General features: G+C 41.6%; 1 protein-coding gene across 4 annotated transcripts in view; it reads right to left on the minus strand.

The window, feature by feature from the left end:
- The window catches only part of xpr1b (xenotropic and polytropic retrovirus receptor 1b), a 155996-nt gene that overhangs the window by 2623 nt on the left and 132824 nt on the right, over positions 1–20549 (minus strand). For 2 of the 4 annotated variants that reach the window (XM_060929362.1, XM_060929345.1), the window contains 5 exons: positions 15591–15756; positions 9551–9739; positions 9228–9394; positions 5652–5791; positions 4771–4992 (listed from right to left, as the gene is read on the minus strand). In XM_060929362.1, the coding sequence (XP_060785345.1) occupies positions 4771–4992; positions 5652–5791; positions 9228–9394; positions 9551–9739; positions 15591–15756 (884 nt within the window). Of the gene's footprint in view, positions 1–4770; positions 4993–5651; positions 5792–9227; positions 9395–9550; positions 9740–15590; positions 15757–20549 lie in introns of those variants that run through there. The other 2 variants (XM_060929353.1, XM_060929372.1) reach the window with 2 other exon arrangements.

Consider the following 20549-nt stretch of genomic DNA (forward strand, 5'->3'; position numbering starts at 1 on the left):
CTCACCGAATCCAGGGACGCATGTCGGCCGAAATGAATCCGAGATAATCGCAAAAGAAGCATTTTTTTTCTAAATTTGTGATTTTCGTTTTTTTCCATCATGTGCAAGTTGAGATCTTGAAGAATGCAATCAGTATTTCAGATAATAGATTGTTTTGTTGGAAAAGCATACACTTTTTGTTGCAAATTGTCTCGTTTTTGTCAGGACTGTAGCCTGCTGGGGGGTGTGGCTAAATTACCATATGGGCCATTCACATGATGATTTAAGTCTTTTGGGTTGGTTTTTTTTCGCGAATCAGCTGTATGATACGAGCTGAGCTCGTGGCTACTTTGCTGCATACAGGCGTGTAATTTCACTATGGAATGAGCAAGCTAAACAGAACGCAGAGGAGCTGAAACACCGCAAAGCAAACAGACACACGGTAGTTACATCGGAGATAACCATTTCTAGCAAAAAAAAACGCAACCAAAAGGAAGTGTTCTAGGACTACGTATTCCATCGGAGGCATTGGTGTGTGCAAGGCGACGTTTCTCTTTCTGATGGGGTGAGTTTATTAATCTAAGGTTGTGTGGTTATTTTTGCATGTAACGGAGAGTGCTGTGGTTTGGTTACATGAAACTAGCGTTGTGTTAGTTGTGTCATCATCGTGCTATCTTTCTTTCTTATGGTGTGAGTAATTTTTCAACCACAAAACGTTAAAGTATACTTTAGAACTTATTTTTGTACTTCATACAGTCGGAGGAAAATGTTTGTACACCCTTTGGAATTTTTTTACATTTCTGCCTAAATTGGTCATAAAACATCGCCTGAACTCTCCAGCAATCTTAAGAATGAACAAACAGTGTCTGCTTGAACTAAAACCACTCAAACAATTACGTTATCATATTTTTATTGGCCATAAGATGGAAATATTGACAGGATAGGGAGGCATAAGTAAGTACACCCTTAGCTAAGGCTCATCCAAGAGCTAATTAGATGATTAAACAATTTGACTCAGGTGCGAGCCAACCTGATGTCCAATCACTGAGGTGTGTCGTAAGCTACCCACCCCACTGGAAAACCAGTTAAAAGGTGTGTTTTGATGAGAGGCATGTTCTGTGCATCATGCCTCGCTCAAAGGAGCTGTCTGAAGGCTTAAGACACAAAATAATTGATTTGTATAAAGCTAAAAAGGGTTACAAAACCATCTCTAAGACCCTTGGTGTTCATGTGTCTACAATTAGAAAAATTGTGTATAAATGGAGACAATTTGGAACAGTTGTTACTCTGCCAAGGAGTGGCCGCCCTGCGAAGATCACTCCAAAGGCACTGCGAGTCATCATCAATGAGGTAAAAAAGAATCCAAGAGTGTCCGCTGAAGACTTGAGGAAATCACTGAAACATGCAGACATCTCTGTGGACACATCTACTATAAGAAAGACACTGAACAAGAATGGGAGTCATGGGAGAAGGCCACGGAGGAAGCCATTGCTGTCCAGAAAGAACATTTCTGCTCGTTTGGAGTTCGCGAAAAAGCATTTGGATGCTCCTCAGCGCCACTGGAAAAACATATTGTGGTCTGATGAAACCAAAGTTGAATTGTTTGGGGGGAACACACCACATCATGTGTGGAGGAAAGTCGGTACAGCACACCATCAGCAAAACCTCATCCCCACCGTCAAGTATGGCGGCGGTAGCATCATGGTGTGGGGGTGCTTTGCTGCCTCTGGGCCTGGACAACTGGCTATAATCAATGGGAAAATGAATTCTCAAGTATATCAAGATATTTTGCAGAAAAACCTGAGGCAATCTGTCAAAAAGTTGAAACTCAAGAGAGGATGGGTCCTGCAACAGGACAATGACCCTAAACACAGAAGCAGGTCGACATTAGAATGGTTTCAGAAGAACAAAATTCATGTTCTGGAATGGCCCAGTCAAAGCCCCGACCTCAATCCAATCGAGATGTTGTGGCATGACCTCAAGAAAGCCATCCATTCCAGGCATCCCAGGAATCTTGCTGAATTGCAACAGTTTTGCAAAGAGGAATGGTGCAAGATTTCTCCTGATCGTTGTGCCCGTCTAGTCTGCAACTACAGGAAAGGTCTGGTTGAAGTTATTGCAGCCAGAGGAGGGTCAACCAGCTACTAAATCAAAGAGTGTACTTACTTATGCCTCCCTATCCTGTGAATAATTCCATCTTATGGTCAATAAAAATATGATAAAACGCAAATGTTTGGGTGGTTTTAGTTCAAGCAGACACTGTTTGTTCATTCTTAAGATTGCTGGAGAGTTCAGATGATGTTTTATGACCAATTTAGGCAGAAATGTAAAAAATTCCAAAGGGTGTACAAACATTTTCCTCCGACTGTAATTGTGTTGGGCATACTTTGCATGGAAGGAAAATTGACGTGGTGATTTGTTTACATGAAAATAGCATCGTGCTAGCTAGTAGGGGGTAGGGCTTTCCTTAATGTCATGCAAATGAGCACCATTATGTGCCCGCCCTGCACCTAGAGTAACTGAGATGGAAAACTTTGAGGGCGATTTTCTCCCTTTTCTGTTTTAAGAGGTATACACTTTCAAAAGGCCACACATTCTTCAAATATTGTCAGATCTCCACATGGAAGGCATCACTGGAAAGCTTAGAAACTGTACTTTCTGAATCTGTCAATAACTCAAAATGCTCCCGGGCCGACATGTGTCCCTGGATTCCGTTATCTGACACAAATGTGACGAAAATTGTCAATCCACGCTATACTGTAGGTTTCGTAAATGCATTCAGTCGGTAAACAGGAAGTCGATGCGCGACAGACCTGAAAACGGTATAGAACCCCAAGCTGAAGTTTGGTACCAAGTGGCTATGATTTGTGGTTGTGGAGAAAAAGGGTGTTTTGGATGGACGGAAATAGGGACGGACAGAGGTAAACCAGTATATCCCCCTTCCTTCGGAGCAGGGTATAATAATAATAATAAAAGACAATCATCATCTCTGTTGAGTGCTCCACTCTAAATTCGTCTCGAAACCTGAAGCGGGGGTGGCTTAAGCCTGAAGGCTTCCCAAAATATAAACAGTCGCCTAATTTCATCCACCTTTACCCTCATCAGCATATACAAATAATAATGATAATAACAATAATAAATCCCTGTAAATGCGTAATAAAATTACGTGAATGAATGTAGCCCGTGTTTGTTTTATGAGCCAATTTCCAGCCCACATGAAATAAAATCAAAATAAACTCTTCCTATTAGTATTTGTGTATATACTAGTGCATCTCAAAAAATTAGAATACCATGAAAAAGTTCCTTTTTTTCATAATTTAATTCAAAAAGGTAAACTTTCATATAGTCTATATTCATTACATGTAAAGTAAAATATTTAAAGCCTTTTTTTGTTTTAATTTTGATGATTATGGCTTATAGCTCATGAAAATCAGAAATCCAGTATCTCAAATTATTAGAATATTCCCTAAGATCAATCAAAAAAAGAATGTACAATACAGAAATGTACAACTTCTGAAAAGTATATTCATTTATACACTCAGTACTTGGTTAGGGCTCCTTTACCATGAATTACTGTATCAATGCGGTGTGGCATGGAGGTGATCAGTCTGTGGCACTGTTGAGGTGTTATTGAAGCCCAGGCTGCTTTGATAGTGGCCTTGAGCGTATCTGTATTTTTGGGTCGGGTGTTTCTCATCTTCCTCTTGACAATACCCCATAGATTCTCTACGGGGTTCAGGTCAGGCAAGTTGGCTGGCCAATCAAACACAGTAATATCATGGTCAGCAAACCATTTGGTAGTAGTTTTGGCACTGTGGGTAGGTGCCAAGTCCTGCTGGAAAAGGAAATCAGCATCTCCAAAAAGCTCGTCAGCAGATGGAAGCATGAAGTGCTCTAAAATCTCCTGGTAGACGGCTGTGTTGACTTTGGACTTGATAAAAAAAATACAGTGGACCAACACCAGCAGATGACATGGCACCCCAAATCATCACAGACTGTGGAAACTTCACACTGGGCTTCAAACACCTTGGATTCTGTGCCTCTCCACTCTTCCTCCAGACTCTAGAACCGTGATTTCCAAATTAAATGCAAAATGTACTTTCATCTGAAAAGAGGACTTTGGACCACTGAACAACAGTCCATTTCTTTCTCTGCTTAGCCCAGATAAGACACTTCTGACATTGTCTCTGGCTCAGGAGTAGCTTGATATTAGGAATGCGAAAGTCGTATCCCCTTTCTTGAAGATGTCTGTTTGTGATGGGTCTTGATACACTGACACCAGCCTCAGTCCACTCCTTGTGAAGCTCTCCCAAGTTCTTGAATCAACTTTTCTTGACAATCATCTCAAGACTGCGGCCATCCCTGTTGCTTGTGCACCTTTTCCAGCCACCCGTTTCAGCAATGACCTTTTGTGGCTTACCCTCCTTGTGGAGGGCATCAGTGATCATCTTCTGGACAACAGTCAAGTCAGCAGTCTTCCCCATGATTGTGGTTGTGTGTACTGAACTAGACTGAGAGATACACTGTGTTCATACTGTTTTACTCAAACTCGAAATGAAATATTCTAATATTTTGAGATTTTTTTTTTTTTTATGTTTTTGTACTGTATGCCATACTGATTAAAATTAAAATAGAAAAATGCTTGAAACATTTTAGTTTGTGTGTAATGAGTCTATAATATATAACATTTTCACTTTCTTAAATAACTGATGGAAAATATTGAACTTTTTCACAATATTCTAAGTTTTTGAGATGCACTAGTATACACCGGTGATGTAAAGGTGCTCGTACTGCGAGGCGAGGCGAGGTCGTCTCAGCGACATGCTGTAGCTCCTCTTCCAGCTCTTCTTGCCCTGCCGGTTCCTGACGCCGTCCTCCTGGTCCATCATCTGCTCCAGCAGCGTCTGATCGTCGGCGTTCAACGGAGCCACGGAGATGTCTCGCACCGCTCGGAACTCACCGCAGTTGTTCAGGTGCTCGTTCTCAAGACGGAAGAAGTTCCACACGAAGCGTCTGGTGATGACGGTCGGGGGAGGGAGGGAAAGAGAGAGAAAGAAAAAAAAAGGCGACGTTGTGTGACATACTTGAAAACCAGGTTCTTTAACTTTATCTTCGTGTGAGTATAATGTCAAATAATGTAGGAGGCATTTCTCATATAGATGAAAGTAAATAAACAAACAGGTATACACACACGATCATTAATGCTTTCCAACAAAGTTTCTAATGTAGCACATTATCTTTGCGCCCTAGGAGATGTTTTCTCTTGATGGATCTAACTGCAAGCTGACCACATGCCAGCGTTTCGGCAAAACTTCTGCCATCCTGCTTCTGGAAATATTACCAGTCATCCATGCACGCTAATTAACCCACTGATCTACCATTAACCAAGCTATGGCCTAATGGTTAGAGAAGCAGCTTTGGGACTAGAAGGTCACCGGTTCAGTTCCCTGGACCAGCAGGAATGGCTGAAGTGCTCTCCAGGCTGCTCTGGGTATGCTGTATATCACTCTGGATAAGAGCGTCTGCTAAATGCCACTAATGTAATGTAACCAGTTCGCTCTTCGTGGCATGTACTACAGATGCGACTACGGTTATATTCTCTTTCCCCTGGTTGTTTGACCTACGACCAAAAAAATCTCTCTGATGTCATACGTATAAGTATTGCTTCTCACCTGAAGACCTCCAGTGGTGCGAGAACTGTGGCCAAAATGTCGGAAATAAAGGGGTATGAAGTCAGCACCCCAAATGACAGAGGAATGGTCCAGGCAAAGCGCAAGATCACATCTTCTAATATGGCACAATAATAGTAGGCCTGTTGTAAAAGAAGGTGAAAAAGTTACTCTATTGAGGGGGAAAAAAAAAAAGGCTTTTTCAATACACGATGCAGAAAATGTGGTTTCAACTTCTTTGCACTACTGTGCCAAAGAATTCAAATTCATGTAGAGACCGGTAGAAAAAGAAAGACGTACTATAAAAGGATAGATGGTAGAAAACGTATGGACTATATGTGGAATAAAGTGGAGGTATGTGCAGTGGACGTTGTGCAAACTAACAAATCCAAGGACTTGTCCTGGGTGTTGTCCTGGTTGAGGGTCTGAATGGCCTCTGGGAAGACGCTCCTCCTGTTTCTCAGTGTTGGCCTTCAGGGGGCAGAAGCAAGCGCTTCCCTGACCGCAACAGAGAGAAGAGTTCAAGGTCCTTTATTATCTTCCTGGCCTTGGTCCAGCATTGCTTGCTGTGGACAAACTGCAGGTCAGGAAGCTCGGTGTGGCTTGGCGCCACCAATCCAGTCAGTCAGTGTTAGAAACTCCTTAAACGTCTAAGGTGGTAAAGACTTTGACAGATCTTCTTCACAAATCCTGCGTAACGTGGACACCAAGGTACTGGAAACTGTCCACACTTTCCACTGGGGTGGTACCGTAGCTCCTCTCCTGCTTCATACTGAAGTCCATCATCAACTCCTTTGTCTTGCTGATGTTCAGGAGGAGGCTGTTGTCCTCGAACCAGTTTTCCAGGCTTTTAACCCTCTGGGGTCTGAGGGTATTTTCTGGCATGCTCTGATTTTGTCGTCAATTTCAACAAATCTAAGCAGTATTTTCAAAGTCAGATGACTTTTTGTATTCGGCACAAGTTCAGCTACAATAATCTCTCTGTATGTCATGATTGTACTTTTTAAAAAAATAACGGATAAACAAAGCTGTTGTAAAAAGCAGTTTTAGAACCGTGTTGTAACGTGTGGAAAAAAAAAAAAAACATGACCTTACCCATTGTGACAAATCGTTTTGATCACTTGAGGCGACTCTGTTCAGTCTTATGGAATCAATTTTGTGCCAAAATGTTCATACAATACTTTTGAAATATCAAACAAAAACGACAAATCAAAATACAAAAAAAAAAAGTAAATTTTTTTTAGACTGGCAAACAAATTATTCGTGTAATCGTGCAAAATATCAGTCTATTACTCTTCAGAAACCTTTTATTTTTGTTCCGCGGCTTTCTCAGTTTTGTTTGGTTGCGATTCCAGCTTTCTCGTTTGCGCTCCCTGACTTTTTGCTTGCAGTTTTGGCACAAACTTCCCGTGTGGGTGGGCTGTCCAGGAATGCGTTCCCATTGGCTAACTTGTGTTTGACTGACAGCTACTCTCAGCCATTCCCTATTCGGATTCTGGCGGGCTGTTTGACGAGTGACCGATCCACTGACGGTAAACAAGGATCGAGTGGACTTCAGTGGCGACTATGATATTGAATTAATTCAACAAAGTGTAAGTACGGGACAAATGTGTTGTATGTGTTGCAGTAGTGCACATTATGCAGGTGTTTCGTGGCAAGTCAAATGTTAGACTGAGCTCCACTACCCAATATAATAGCTGTCTTGCTAACGTTAAACACGCCTGCATAATGTGCACTACTGCAACACATTTGTCCCGTACTTGCACTTTGTTGAATTAATTCAATATCATAGTCGCCACTGAAGTCCACTCGATCCTTGTTTACCGTCAATGGATCGGTCACTCGTCAAACAGTCCGCCAGAATCCGAGTAGGGAATGGCTGAGCGTAGCTGTCAGTCAAACACAAGTTACTCAATGGGAACGCATTCCTGGACAGCCCACCCACACATGAAGTTTGTGCCAAAACTGCAAGCAAAAAGTCAGGGAGCGCAAACGAGAAAGCTGGAATCGCAACCAAAATAAATTACGTCAAACAAAACTGAGAAAGACGCGGAACAAAAATAAAAGGTTTCTGAAGAGTAATAGACTGATATTTTGCACGATTACACAAATAATTTGTTTGCCAGTCTAAAAAAACTGACCTTTTTTTTGTATTTTGATTTGTCGTTTTTGTTTGATATTTCAAAAGTATTGTATGAACATTTTGGCACAAAATTGATTCCATACAGTCTTAGGAATAGATCAAGAACAAAAACTTACATCTACTCCACTGATTTGGACAAATTTTTTGATGGCCAGTTAATTATATCCTATTGTTTTGGGATAAAAGGTTGGCAGTACGAGGGGTATTCATTGAGAAGAGTAAAAAATCCCATTCCATTCAATGAGAAGAGCGAAAATCCCTCCCACTGCCAATTCTTAATCCCATCAGGTCAAGTGATCAAAACGGTTCGTCACGATGGGGAAGGTAAATGTTTCTCACACATTCCAACACAGTTCTAAAACTGCTATTTACAACAGCTTCATTTATCTGGAATTTGACTATTCAGTGTGTCTTGAAATTAACCCTTGTACGGTTTTACTCCGTTCAGAGCCACAACCAACTCTGTTACATGATTACCCTATAATTTTGCTCCCACTCCAAATTTTATTTTCTAAACTCAAAAAACAGAGCAAAATTAACTATGCTTGAGGAAAATACTTTTAATTCTGGAACACATCAACCGATCTGCTCATCAGAAGAAATATTTACACTTACTCGAGTTGATCGTCGGCTGGATTGAGTCGAAGTTTTTAAAAAATAAATAAATAAATTGGGGGGGGGGCACCGCTCATCATCAGTGTCGCAGCTCTCAAGATTTAATTGAATCGCTGTCCTGAATCATCCGAAGCGCGTAAAATCCGTGTGCCATTTTGCAACAAGTTTTACCTCCAAAACAGGTAGCCTAAACTATGGCTGACAGATTTTATCCTGTTTATGGTGGGCGTTCCCACCGAGGAAGAGAAACCAATCAAAACCGAAAGCGTGAAAGTGATTACCATGTGAATAGTCTTTTATGAATGTGTAAGTGCGCGCTCAGCGCTCCGACTCTGGTGTGACTGAGGAAGGTGACGAGTTTCATCTAAATTTAGGTAATTTAAAAGCTATAATATTATTTGGCAGTGAGCACATAGGGAAGTGTAAAAAGTGTGTCAATATGTTTATGATAAAAAAATCAATAAGATATTTATCTAAATATACCCACTCGTTCTAAACCTGCCGGGCTTCGCTGGTGAAGCTCTCGACCCCAGAGGGTTAATCTCCTCGTTATTGTCAGAGATCATGCCCACCACAACAGTGTAGTCAGAAAACTGTACAGCAGGGGGCTTGGGACACAACCCTGGGGGGCTCCAGTTCTGACTGTATAAGCTGTATTGCTTGTGGTGTGCCAGAGTACATCAAACCAATCCCATAATGACCTACAGGTACTTTTTAGGAAGCGAAAATTCTTGTGTGATTACAGCCACCAAAGGCTTTGCCTTATTTATTCCAGTTACATTAACAAGCTAAATAACAAAAAGTATGAGTGTTCGGCTTACTTTCTGTGGGTATACGATCTCCTCGCGGAGAAGCGCGTTCTCCCCAGCGTTACGGTCGAACAGACCCCAGTCCATCTTCAGGTCCCAGATGAGCGTGTAACAGGAGTTAATTATTGAGCAGGCGATCAGCAGGTAGAAGAAAATGTTTGCATCGGAAGGGTTTTCCTCTGAAGAAGAGCGTCGGATCAAAACGTCACTCGTCAAAATGTAATAATAAGAACATTTTTAAAAAATCACAATGATTTATCACGATTACTCAGCTTACTGACTGTGACAAAGCGTCACACTGTGTGCTAGTGTTGTACAACTTGAGACCCACTCACTTTTGTGCGTCTTGTAGAGTGCTGCAAAAGTCACTACAAAGAAGGTGGTGGAGTATTTGCCGGCGTTAACCAAGTGAGGGAAAGCACGCTTCGTGTCTCTGTAGCGCCTCAGGCACTGCACGAAGCGGAACCAGGCTGGCAGACACTGGATGACGGCTCGCACGCCGTACGAATACGTGTTGCATGTGTCTAAAGGGTTAAATAAAGAAATGAGTTAAATAATAAAGCAAATAAATTACTAACGGCCAGAGGGGGGAACCCACCCCACTCTCAGCATCCTCACACTGCAAAAAATGGCCTTTCAAAAATAAGAAATAAAAGATTAAAACAAAGCATATTTGCTTGAATCAGGTGAAAAAAATCTGCCAATGGAACTAGTCAAATTTGACTTGGTAAGATTTCTTAAAGTAAGATGAAAAATCTAACCTGTTTTTAGATGAAATAATTCCAAAATAAGATTGGGGAACTTATTATGCGAGATCTGATTAACTCAAAATAGTTCTTATAACAAGATTGTACTTCTTACATTTAGCCATTCAAGTCATTTTTTTGGGGGCTTTTTCCACCTATATTGGATAGGACAGTGTAGAGACAGGAAATGAGCGGGAAAGAGAGACGGGGAGGGATCGGGAAATGACCTCGGGTCGGAATCGAACCCGGGTCCCCGGATTTATGGTACGGCGCCTTATCCACCTGAGCCAAAGTGGATGACAAAGTCTTAGCAGTAAAAACTGAATTTAAGATAAATATACTAATATTAGGATTGTTAAATTCTACAACTAAGCATTGCTAGCTTAAAAGATTCTCCTTTTGTGACCTGTAATTAGTAAAATACTCTAGATATGAGACCAGAGACTATCTTGAATCAAGCTGACGACACGTGTAGCATTGCAACAAGTTTTTTTTTTCCCATTTCAACATTCAAACATTAAAACATCTCTTAAGATTCCACTTCCCCAGGACCTCAGGCACCAAAAAAAAAGTCTACGCATTTTGACTTACAGTGCTTACACAACGCCAAAGCAACAGTGCATTTTGGGGGCACTGACTATTCATGTGTATGAGGGGTTTACAAGATCAGGCACCAAAAAAAACAACCAAGCAAACAAACAAACAAACAAAAAAAACACTGAACTTAACTCACAGCATTCCAAAAAGACCTCACTAAAACGCCCTCCACTGACTCAAACTTTTTGAAGGCACTTGTCTGGTCTAGAGTATGTACAGGATCTAGAAGGAGCTCGATCTGAATGACTGAGTAAACAGTCGCAGTAAACTAAAGATATGCAAGGTGACCAAACGTCTACGCATTTTGACTTACAGCGCTTACACAACGCCAAAGCAACAATGCATTTTGGGGGCACTAGATTCAAAGATTTCAGTAAAGTTCATTTATTCACTGCTATTTACATTATATATTAACAATCTTGGTGATAACTTATCTGATGCAAGTATACACTTATATGCAGATGATACTGTAATTTATTGTTCTGCATCCTCTATTGACAGGTGCATTTTAAAGCTGCAGGAAGCATTTGTAAGGGTTCAGCACAATCTTTTATCACTGAAATTGGTATTAAATGATAAGAAAACTAAATATATGATCTTTTCAAGGAGCCGGAAGTATATTTCTTCTATACCAACTCTTTATACGCTGCAGGGCAGATCCATAGAATTGGTCTCCTCCTACAAATATTTAGGCTGTGTGTTGGAGGAGGATCTATCTTTTAAACTCCATGTAAAACAATTGCTTTTCAAGCTAAGATTAAAATTGGGGTTTTATTATCGCAATAGTGCTTGTTTCTCTCAGTCTGCCAGAAGAAAAGTTGGTAGAAGCTACATTTTTACCTGTTCTAGATTACGGGGATATTTTTTATAGAAACACCACTAAGGCACTTTTACAATCTTTAGATTCTGTTTATCATTCCGCGTTAAGATTTATATCTCGTAAAAATCACTCTACACACCACTGTACTGTATAGACCCCTTGCACTGACGTCAGCCGAAACCGGAAGGAAACAAACCCTGCGCCATATTGGAAGACCAACAAACTCGTGATTAGGGGGAAATAACGGCAGTGCGCAGTAGAGCCCTGCACTCCCGCGGGAGTCCCGCGGGACCCGCCGCAAAGCAGTGCGGCGCGGGACCGGAAGTGCACATATGGGGGCGCGGGCGGGAGCGCACATATGCGGCACGGGCGGGAGCGGTGATAAGCTGCAGTCCCGCTAACTAAAAACATGTTTGAAATAAAATTTATAAATTATTAATTTATGTCTATCATATATAATTTGTGCTGGATATTTTATTTGGCATTAATAAAAACATTTTAAGATGCCTAAATTTGCAGAGAGTCTCAGATTGCCAGATTGAGTGAGGAATGGCATCTTAAATTTACCACTGATCACCCTAACGGGAAATCCTTTGATCACTCTAATGACTTGCAGTTCACACCCAGCTAGCAAGAGAACCATGAGTGAAGTGATTTACTGCTTTAGTCTACAACTCTAATCAGAGAGACAGGTTACACAGTGACAGTAGGCTTGACTCAGTGCTATCCCAGAAATCCTTCCTGTAATATGCAAATTTGGCTGTCCAATCAGAGGCGGCCAAATTTGCATATTACAGGAAGGATTTCTGGGATAGCATTGAGTCAAGCCTACTGTCACTGTGTAACCTGTCTCTCTGATTAGAGTTGTTCACTCATGGTTCTCTTGCTAGCTCTGCAATAAAAAAACAAAAAAAAAACAAAACCCCATTGGTACAAAGCAAGCCCATTCACTTTTTTATGCTGATCAGAGAATTACAATGGTTTCTCATGTGACAAATGTGCGATTCGCTATTAAATATTTTAATCGCTTGACTTAATTATTATTATTAGAGACACTACATGCTGAATTCAGAAACAAGGTAAATAATAACAAACGTGAACGTGAGCTGTAGATATTTATGCTCAAATCCACTCAAAGTAGGGGTCGGGGCACCATCACGCTGTGTCAAGACAAGAACTTTCCTGAGAAATAACGCGAACGTCTGCATCATGCGGGATTTGCGGGCGGGAGCGGGACAAAATATGGCAGGCGCGGGCGGGACTGAAAATCATAATTCTTTGTGGGCGCGTGCGGGAGCAGGACTGAAAATCATAATTCTTTGCGGGCGCGGGCGGGAGTGGGACTGCACAATGCGGGCGCGGGCGGGAGCGGGACTGAAAAATCCGACCCACGCAGACCTCTAGCGCGCGGTATGTGAACCCACGAGGCACTTGATTCATCAAAAACCTACAATGGTAAACTTTTGTGCTGTGTTAGGGTGTTCTAACAAAGCTGATGGGAAAGGTGAAAAGAAGTCTTTCTACAGAATACCAGCTGTGATTGAGACACAAGGGGAGCAAACCAAGGAGCTTTCTGCCAGGAGACAGAGAGAGGATTTAGCTGCTTTATGCAGAGCGGATCTGAATACTTCAAGTCTACAGCAGTACAGAATATGTTCAGACCATTTTGTTACTGGTAAGTCACTAGGCTAGAGTGTTGGAGAACATTTTTTTAAATGTTTACTGAATAAAAACATCCTTAATTTTATATAACATAAATGTGATATTTCATTTCTTTCTTTTGTTTTAATTTTCCTCCCTCCATCCCTCTTTGGATTTTAAATATAGTTTTTCCCCATGTCCAAATAATTCAAAGATCCTTATGTTTCCATTCTCCCTTGCCCCGAGTCTTATCATATGGGTCAAACCCATCTATCACAGCCAGTTTCTCCACATACCGTGCCCTTTCTGCAGCTGGTAATGTACTCAACATAACCCGAATTATCAGCCATCGTGTCACTTCACAACAGCTGTAATATCACTTCGCTCTCGCTCGTAGTTTGTTTTGTATTGTGAGTATGTATGTACTTGAGGTCTTCCAATATGGCGCCCTAACAAAATCACGCGGTACGGTGACGTCACGCGGCAGCCCTCTATAATCTAGTAGGCTGGCCATCATTACATATTAGACGGCATAAGCATTGGCTCCTCTTTGTATACAAGGCGATACTTGGTCAGTTTCCTTTGTATATCTGTAGTCTTTTATCTTTTAGCAATCAAGGGTATAATCTACGCTCAAGTAGCTACATTCTTTTAAAATGTCCCCAAAATGAAGACAGAATTTGGTAAAACTGCTTTTAGTTATTGTGCCTCAGCTGCGTGGAATGAGATTCAAAAACCACTCAGACTTGCTATTTTTATGTCTGTCAACGATTTCAAATTTTATCTTAATCATACATTCAATACTGTCTGCACTTGTTTTTAACTTTTGATCTTGTTTTATGTATTTACTTAACCATACATTGTATTCTATGTATTTACTATACCACACATGCAAAACTGTTTGCACTCGTTTTATTTTATTTTTTTTGATCTTGTTTTATGTATTTTCTTTTGTATTGTATTCTATATTTTATACTTATTTTAATTCTTTCTGTTTTTCCTGCATCCTGTGTGTTGTATTGTAATGTGTGCTGCTGCCTTGGCCAGGGCTCACTTGTAAAAGAGAGATTTATCTCAATGTGATTTTGTTTCCCTGGTTAAACAAAGGTAAATAAAATAAAATAATTCCCAAAACAAGCATATATTTTTTTTTTCTTGAAACAACATGAACCGCATTTGACAAATGTCCAAAATGTACTTACTTGTTTAAAAAAAAAAAAAAAACTTGTTTTATTTTCAAAGGTGCTCCAAATAAGACTTTTTCAAGACATTTTGGCTACGTTCACACTGCAGGCTGAAGTGACTCAAATCCGATCTTTTCGCCCATATGTGACCTGTATCCGATCTTTTATTGACAAGATGAACGACACAGATCCGATTTTTTCAAATCCGACCCAGGCCGTTTGGATATGTGGTCCTAATTCCGATCCCTATCCGCTCTTTTCATATGCGACTTCAGTCTGAACCGCCAGGTCACATTCATCCGACTTACACGTCATCAACAAGCCACAAACGTCACTATTCTGCGCTGAAGTAGGCGGCGGGTCTCTCAAAAAAAGTTACAACAACATGGCGCATAATCACGGGCGCAGATGGGGGGGGGACTCGTCCCACCCAGATTTAAATTCACCTCGTTCGGTCCCCCCCACTTATAGGGAGGAAAAAACGTCTATGCTGTCTTTCTTTGCATAAGGCAAACCTCACGGAAAAATCAAAAGACTAATTACCATTCGGTTTATTGAGGTGCACGGCAGTATATACATAGTTGCAACAACTCACAAAACAAAACAAAGACTGATATTCGGTTGGTTGAGCTGCGCAGACTGCACAGGTTGCGAGCTCGAGCTTGGTTGCTATGGTTACTAACAAGTTTGACAGGCATATCGGGGTTGGGGTTGGTTTGCTGGCAGCTTTGTCCCCCCCAGTTTTTTGTCCCCCCCAGTTCAAAAAACGTATCTGCGCCCCTGCGCATGACATCAATGCGAGGGACGCTTCGGGCTGTGAAGGTTCTGAATCTTCTCAATGGAAGGACGCAGAGGTTAGGGAGCTGATTTCCATTTGGGGGGATGCAGCTATTCAAGCTAGATTGGATGGGTCGTACCGCAACCGGGCGGTTTTACTTCCGTAAACGCTGGCCATGCTCACTGCGTGTGACGTCGTCGTATCCTGCAATGCGCATGCGGAACACTTTTAGGTCGCTTTTCGTTCATACTGAGGATCACATACAAGTCGCATATATTTGTTAATGTGAACGACCTCACAAAAAAATCGGATTTCACAAAAAAATCGGAATTGAGCATTAAGCCTTGCAGTGTGAACGTAGCGTTAGTCTATACAAGATTTTCAAGATGGACTGTCTAAAAACTAGCCTTTCTAGCTAAATGAGGTGGGCAATTATGTCTTATAATAAGGGTGGCTAGATGTTTTGACTTGAAAATAGACAAATAAACTTCCTAAGATTTGTATTTTTTGCAGTGCATACAGTAAGCAGCCCACAATGGCACAACCTTCTGTCGATTAATATAGTATAAAAATGAAAAATTATTCCAAATAATTAAGTTCAGGGCTTACTGTTACTCATCACGCGCTTACTGGAGTTCAGCCAGTTCAGCTCCAGGCTGTAGAAGCAGATCAGGTACTCCAGGTCCATGAGGACAACCACCAGCGAGTTGAGCTGATCGGCCAGCCAGAAATCAGCGAAGCCCACTCTGTGGAATGGAGCGGTGACCACTCGGAACTGCGAGAAACGGGAGAAAGAGGATGAGAACAAGAGTGCTCCGAGAGTACAATATCCCTCACTGGCGACTGTACCGTAACTCTGGGAAAATGCAACGGAATTGAACGAAATTACAATATGCGTACGACCGACATGTAACAAAGAATCCTGCCAAGTTTGGTGAAATTCCTCCAAAAATTAAGAGAGGAGTTGATTTCAGAAAGTGAGCACCCTTCCCGGGACGGACATCACCACGACATAATCAACCTTTGCGCCTTTCAGCCAGCGGGGGATAACAATTGTGAGGGAAGTTGATTTCAGAAAGCAAGCACGCCTTGATGAAATTGCTAAAGTACAAGCTTGTTAATAATCAAGGGTATAACTCTGGGGAAAAACTGCCCAAATTAAACGAAATTCCAATCTGCGTATAACCGTCATATAACAAAGCCTTTTGCCAAGTTTGGTGAAATTCCTCCACACATTGTGAGAGGAGCTGATTTCAGAAGAACCGACACCCTCATGAAATTGCCAAAGTTATTTAATCAAGGGTCAAAACTCTGGGAAAATTTTCACAAACGAAATATGCGTATTACCGTCATATAGACCCTTTTCAGTCACGTGACCTTCGTAAACGCGACCGCCATTTTGGACATGTAGTGGACTTCGGCTCGAATCGGTTTGAATGCGAGGAAGGCAACAAACGAAAAACAAAAGAAAAAGGAGTGAGATGCAGAAAACACCTTCACTATCCAGCGACGTAGGGCATTTACAGGGCGAGCAGAGGGAGAGGTATTTGCAAAAATTGAGGTTAGCAGGCTTAGAGAACGACGTTTACCTGCTTCCACCAGGATTGTTCACTGACGTATGCTCCGGCTTGCTCCCCCTCAAATTAAGCAGCGCGCTCTGGCTTGCTCCCCCTCAAATTAAGCTGCTTAATTTGAGGGGGAGCAAGCCGGCGCGTGCTCCGGAACCTCGGCCGGAGCACTCCGGGAGCAAGCCGGAGCGCGCTGCTTAATTCGAGGGGGAGCAAGCCGGAGCGCGCTGCTTAATTTGAGGGGGAGCAAGCCGGAGCGCGCTGCTTAATTCGAGGGGGAGCAAGCCGGAGCGCGCTCCGGAACCTCGGACGTTGGCTCCGGCAGCTATTTACACTGGATCCGGTGTAAATAGCTGCCGGATCATAATTACAGTAAACTAGTAAATACAGTAAAGGAAAAACTTGAGACTGAAAGGTTTTAACAGTCATCCAAATGACTGAACGTAAACATTGCTACAGTAACATACCAGCTATGATGTTGTTGACATTAGCTAGTCAACAATAGCTACTACAGAAGAACAAAGAGGTTACAATAGGTTATTTTAACCTATTTGGTTACACACTCGCCGCCACAGAATGTTAACAGCAATGTAATGCCTTTTCTGGCTAATTTTATTCGTCTTACCTCCAACAAAGTGGTCACTACACAAGCGCTGGTATGCCGAGGGTTGCCAATCTTTCCTGTTAATGGCCGCTATTAACAGGAAAGGATCCGATAAAATGATAACCCTTGCCTTGTGTGTTGATGGTTACTACATCCAGGTGCACAACAATATAGTGGCATGATGGAAGTCTTGCTGAAAGTAAAAACTTTCTTTGCTGCCGTTCCTCAATGCTGGCTGTGGTAAACTACTGGTAGTACACGTCCAAAATGGCGGCCGCGTTTGTCGTGACGTCACGTGAGAAGGGTCCATAACAAGGCCTTTTGCCAAGCTTCGAGAAATTCATCCACAAATTGTAAGAGGAGTTGATTTCAGAAGGAAAACACGCGCTCATGAAATTGTCAAAGTACAAATTTGTTAATCAAGGGCTGTAACGAAATTGCAATATGCGTATTCCCGACATACAACAAAGAATCCTGCCAAGTTTGGTGAAATTCCTCCAAAAATTGAGAGAGGAGTTGATTTCAGAAGGTGAGCACCCTTCCCGGGACGGATGGATGGACAGACATCACCACGACAATAATCCCCCTTTTGGGCCTTTCGGCCAGCGGGGTATGATAAAAACAAAAAACGTTTACATGTCGTATTTCATTTGCGCAAACTCAATAAAATGAGTAAAGCGTGACATAAGAACAAATCAAATAACCGCGAGAATGCAATTTTAAACCATTACAAGCAAACAATCTTGAGATTTTCTCTCCCTTCCCCGGAAATCCTGCTTATTATTAAGTTATTCACTGGCCACTTTATCAGGAACACCCATACATCCACCTGCTGTTCTGTTTTACGCAGTTCTCGAATCAGCCAATCCCTTGACGATGAATATGGTCGTGCTGATACTAGGGATGGCGAAAACTAAAAAAAATCTTGACCGACCACCGAGCCTCATTAGCCGGTGTTCTGATAAATTGTCCTACACGTCAATGCGTCCACTGCGCATGCGCAGAGCACAAAACGTCATTTCTTGGCATTTGAACAGATGTTTGTCCTACATCAGCTGTGCTATAAACGATGCAGATTAACGGCGTGCATTCAATCTTTACTACTTAATCTAACATAATGCTGATTTCTAACCATTGCGTGAGTCTTGCAATACATCTGAAATATCTCCCCTTCACGATCTTCCACTAAAGCGCTTCAACTTCTGACCTATCTGATCAAACGTAAAGATAACTTGAAAGAGAACAAGTTATATTACTTCATTTATTTGAGGCAACGAGTTTCCACCTTTTTTTCAAGTAAGCTTAACTTATTCTTTTTTACAGCGAGTGTAGTATATTCTGGTGGGGTCATTTGAATTCTCAAAACTTCCTACATTCATATGTTAATGTAAAGGCATATTCTGATGGTCACTGAGTTGCCAGAAAGTCCTGCATTCATATATTAAAGTAAAAGAATATTATGACGAGGTCGTCTGAACTGTCAGAATGTCCTACACTCCTATTTTAATGTAGAAGCATATGTCAGAACACCCTACATTCATATATTGTAAAAACAAATTCCGATGGTCATTTGAATAGTCAGAACGTCCTCCAACCCCGATTCCAAAAAAGTTGGGACAAAGTACAAATTCTAAATAAAAACGGAATGCAATAATTTACAAATCCCAAAAACTGATATTGTATTCACAATAGAACATGGACAACATATCAAATGTCGAAAGTGAGACGTTTTGAAATTTCATGCCAAATATTGGCTCATTTGAAATTTCATGACAGCAACACATCTCAAAAAAGTTGGGACAGGGGCAATAAGAGGCTGGAAAAGTTAAAGGTACAAAAAAGGAACAGCTGGAGGACCAAATTGCAACTCATTAGGTCAACTGGCAATAGGTCATTAACATGACTGGGTATAAAAAGAGCATCTTGGAGTGGCAGCGGCTCTCAGAAGTAAAGATGGGAAGAGGATCACCAATCCCCCTAATTCTGCGCCGACAAATAGTGGAGCAATATCAGAAAGGAGTTCGACAGTGTAAAATTGCAAAGAGTTTGAACATATCATCATCTACAGTGCATATCATCATCAAAAGATTCAGAGAATCTGGAAGAATCTCTGTGCGTAAGGGTCAAGGCCGGAAAACCATACCGGGTGCCCGTGATCTTCGGGCCCTTAGACGGCACTGCATCACATACAGGCATGCTTCTGTATTGGAAATCACAAAATGGGCTCAGGAATATTTCCAGAGAACATTATCTGTGAACACAATTCACCGTGCCATCCGCCGTTGCCAGCTAAAACTCTATAGTTCAAAGAAGAAGCCGTATCTAAACATGATCCAGAAGCGCAGACGTCTTCTCTGGGCCAAGGCTCATTTAAAATGGACTGTGGCAAAGTGGAAAACTGTTCTGTGGTCAGACGAATCAAAATTTGAAGTTCTTTATGGAAATCAGGGACGCCATGTCATTCGGACTAAAGAGGAGAAGGACGACCCGAGTTGTTATCAGCGCTCAGTTCAGAAGCCTGCATCTCTGAGGGTATGGGGTTGCATTAGTGCGTGTGGCATGGGCAGCTTACACATCTGGAAAGACACCATCAATGCTGAAAGGTATATCCAGGTTCTAGAGCAACATATGCTCCCATCCAGACGACGTCTCTTTCAGGGAAGACCTTGCATTTTCCAACATGACAATGCCAAACCACATACTGCATCAATTACAGCATCATGGCTGCGTAGAAGAAGGGTCCGGGTACTGAACTGGCCAGCCTGCAGTCCAGATCTTTCACCCATAGAAAACATTTGGCGCATCATAAAACGGAAGATACGACAAAAAAGACCTAAGACAGTTGAGCAACTAGAATCCTACATTAGACAAGAATGGGTTAACATTCCTATCCCTAAACTTGAGCAACTTGTCTCCTCAGTCCCCAGACGTTTACAGACTGTTGTAAAGAGAAAAGGGGATGTCTCACAGTGGGAAACATGGCCTTGTCCCAACTTTTTTGAGATGTGTTGTTGTCATGAAATTTAAAATCGCCTAATTTTTCTCTTTAAATGATACATTTTCTCAGTTTAAACATCTGATATGTCATCTATGTTCTATTCTGAATAAAATATGGAATTTTGAAACTTTCACATTGTTGCATTCCGTTTTTATTTACAATTTGTACTTTGTCCCAACTTTTTTGGAATCGGGGTTGTACTTACTGTAGAAGCGTATTCTGACGTGGTCATACGAGTTGTCAGAACGTCCTGCGGCGTCATTTGAATTGTAATAACGTCCTACACTCATTTTAATAGAGCAAAAAAGTCAGAGCGTCCTAGATTCATATGAATGTAAAAGCATATTCTGACGGAGTCGTTTGAATTGTCAGGACGTCCTACATTCGTATGAATTCTG

Source organism: Neoarius graeffei, chromosome 1 (genome assembly GCF_027579695.1).
Source record: "Neoarius graeffei isolate fNeoGra1 chromosome 1, fNeoGra1.pri, whole genome shotgun sequence".
Taxonomy (NCBI): domain Eukaryota; kingdom Metazoa; phylum Chordata; class Actinopteri; order Siluriformes; family Ariidae; genus Neoarius; species Neoarius graeffei.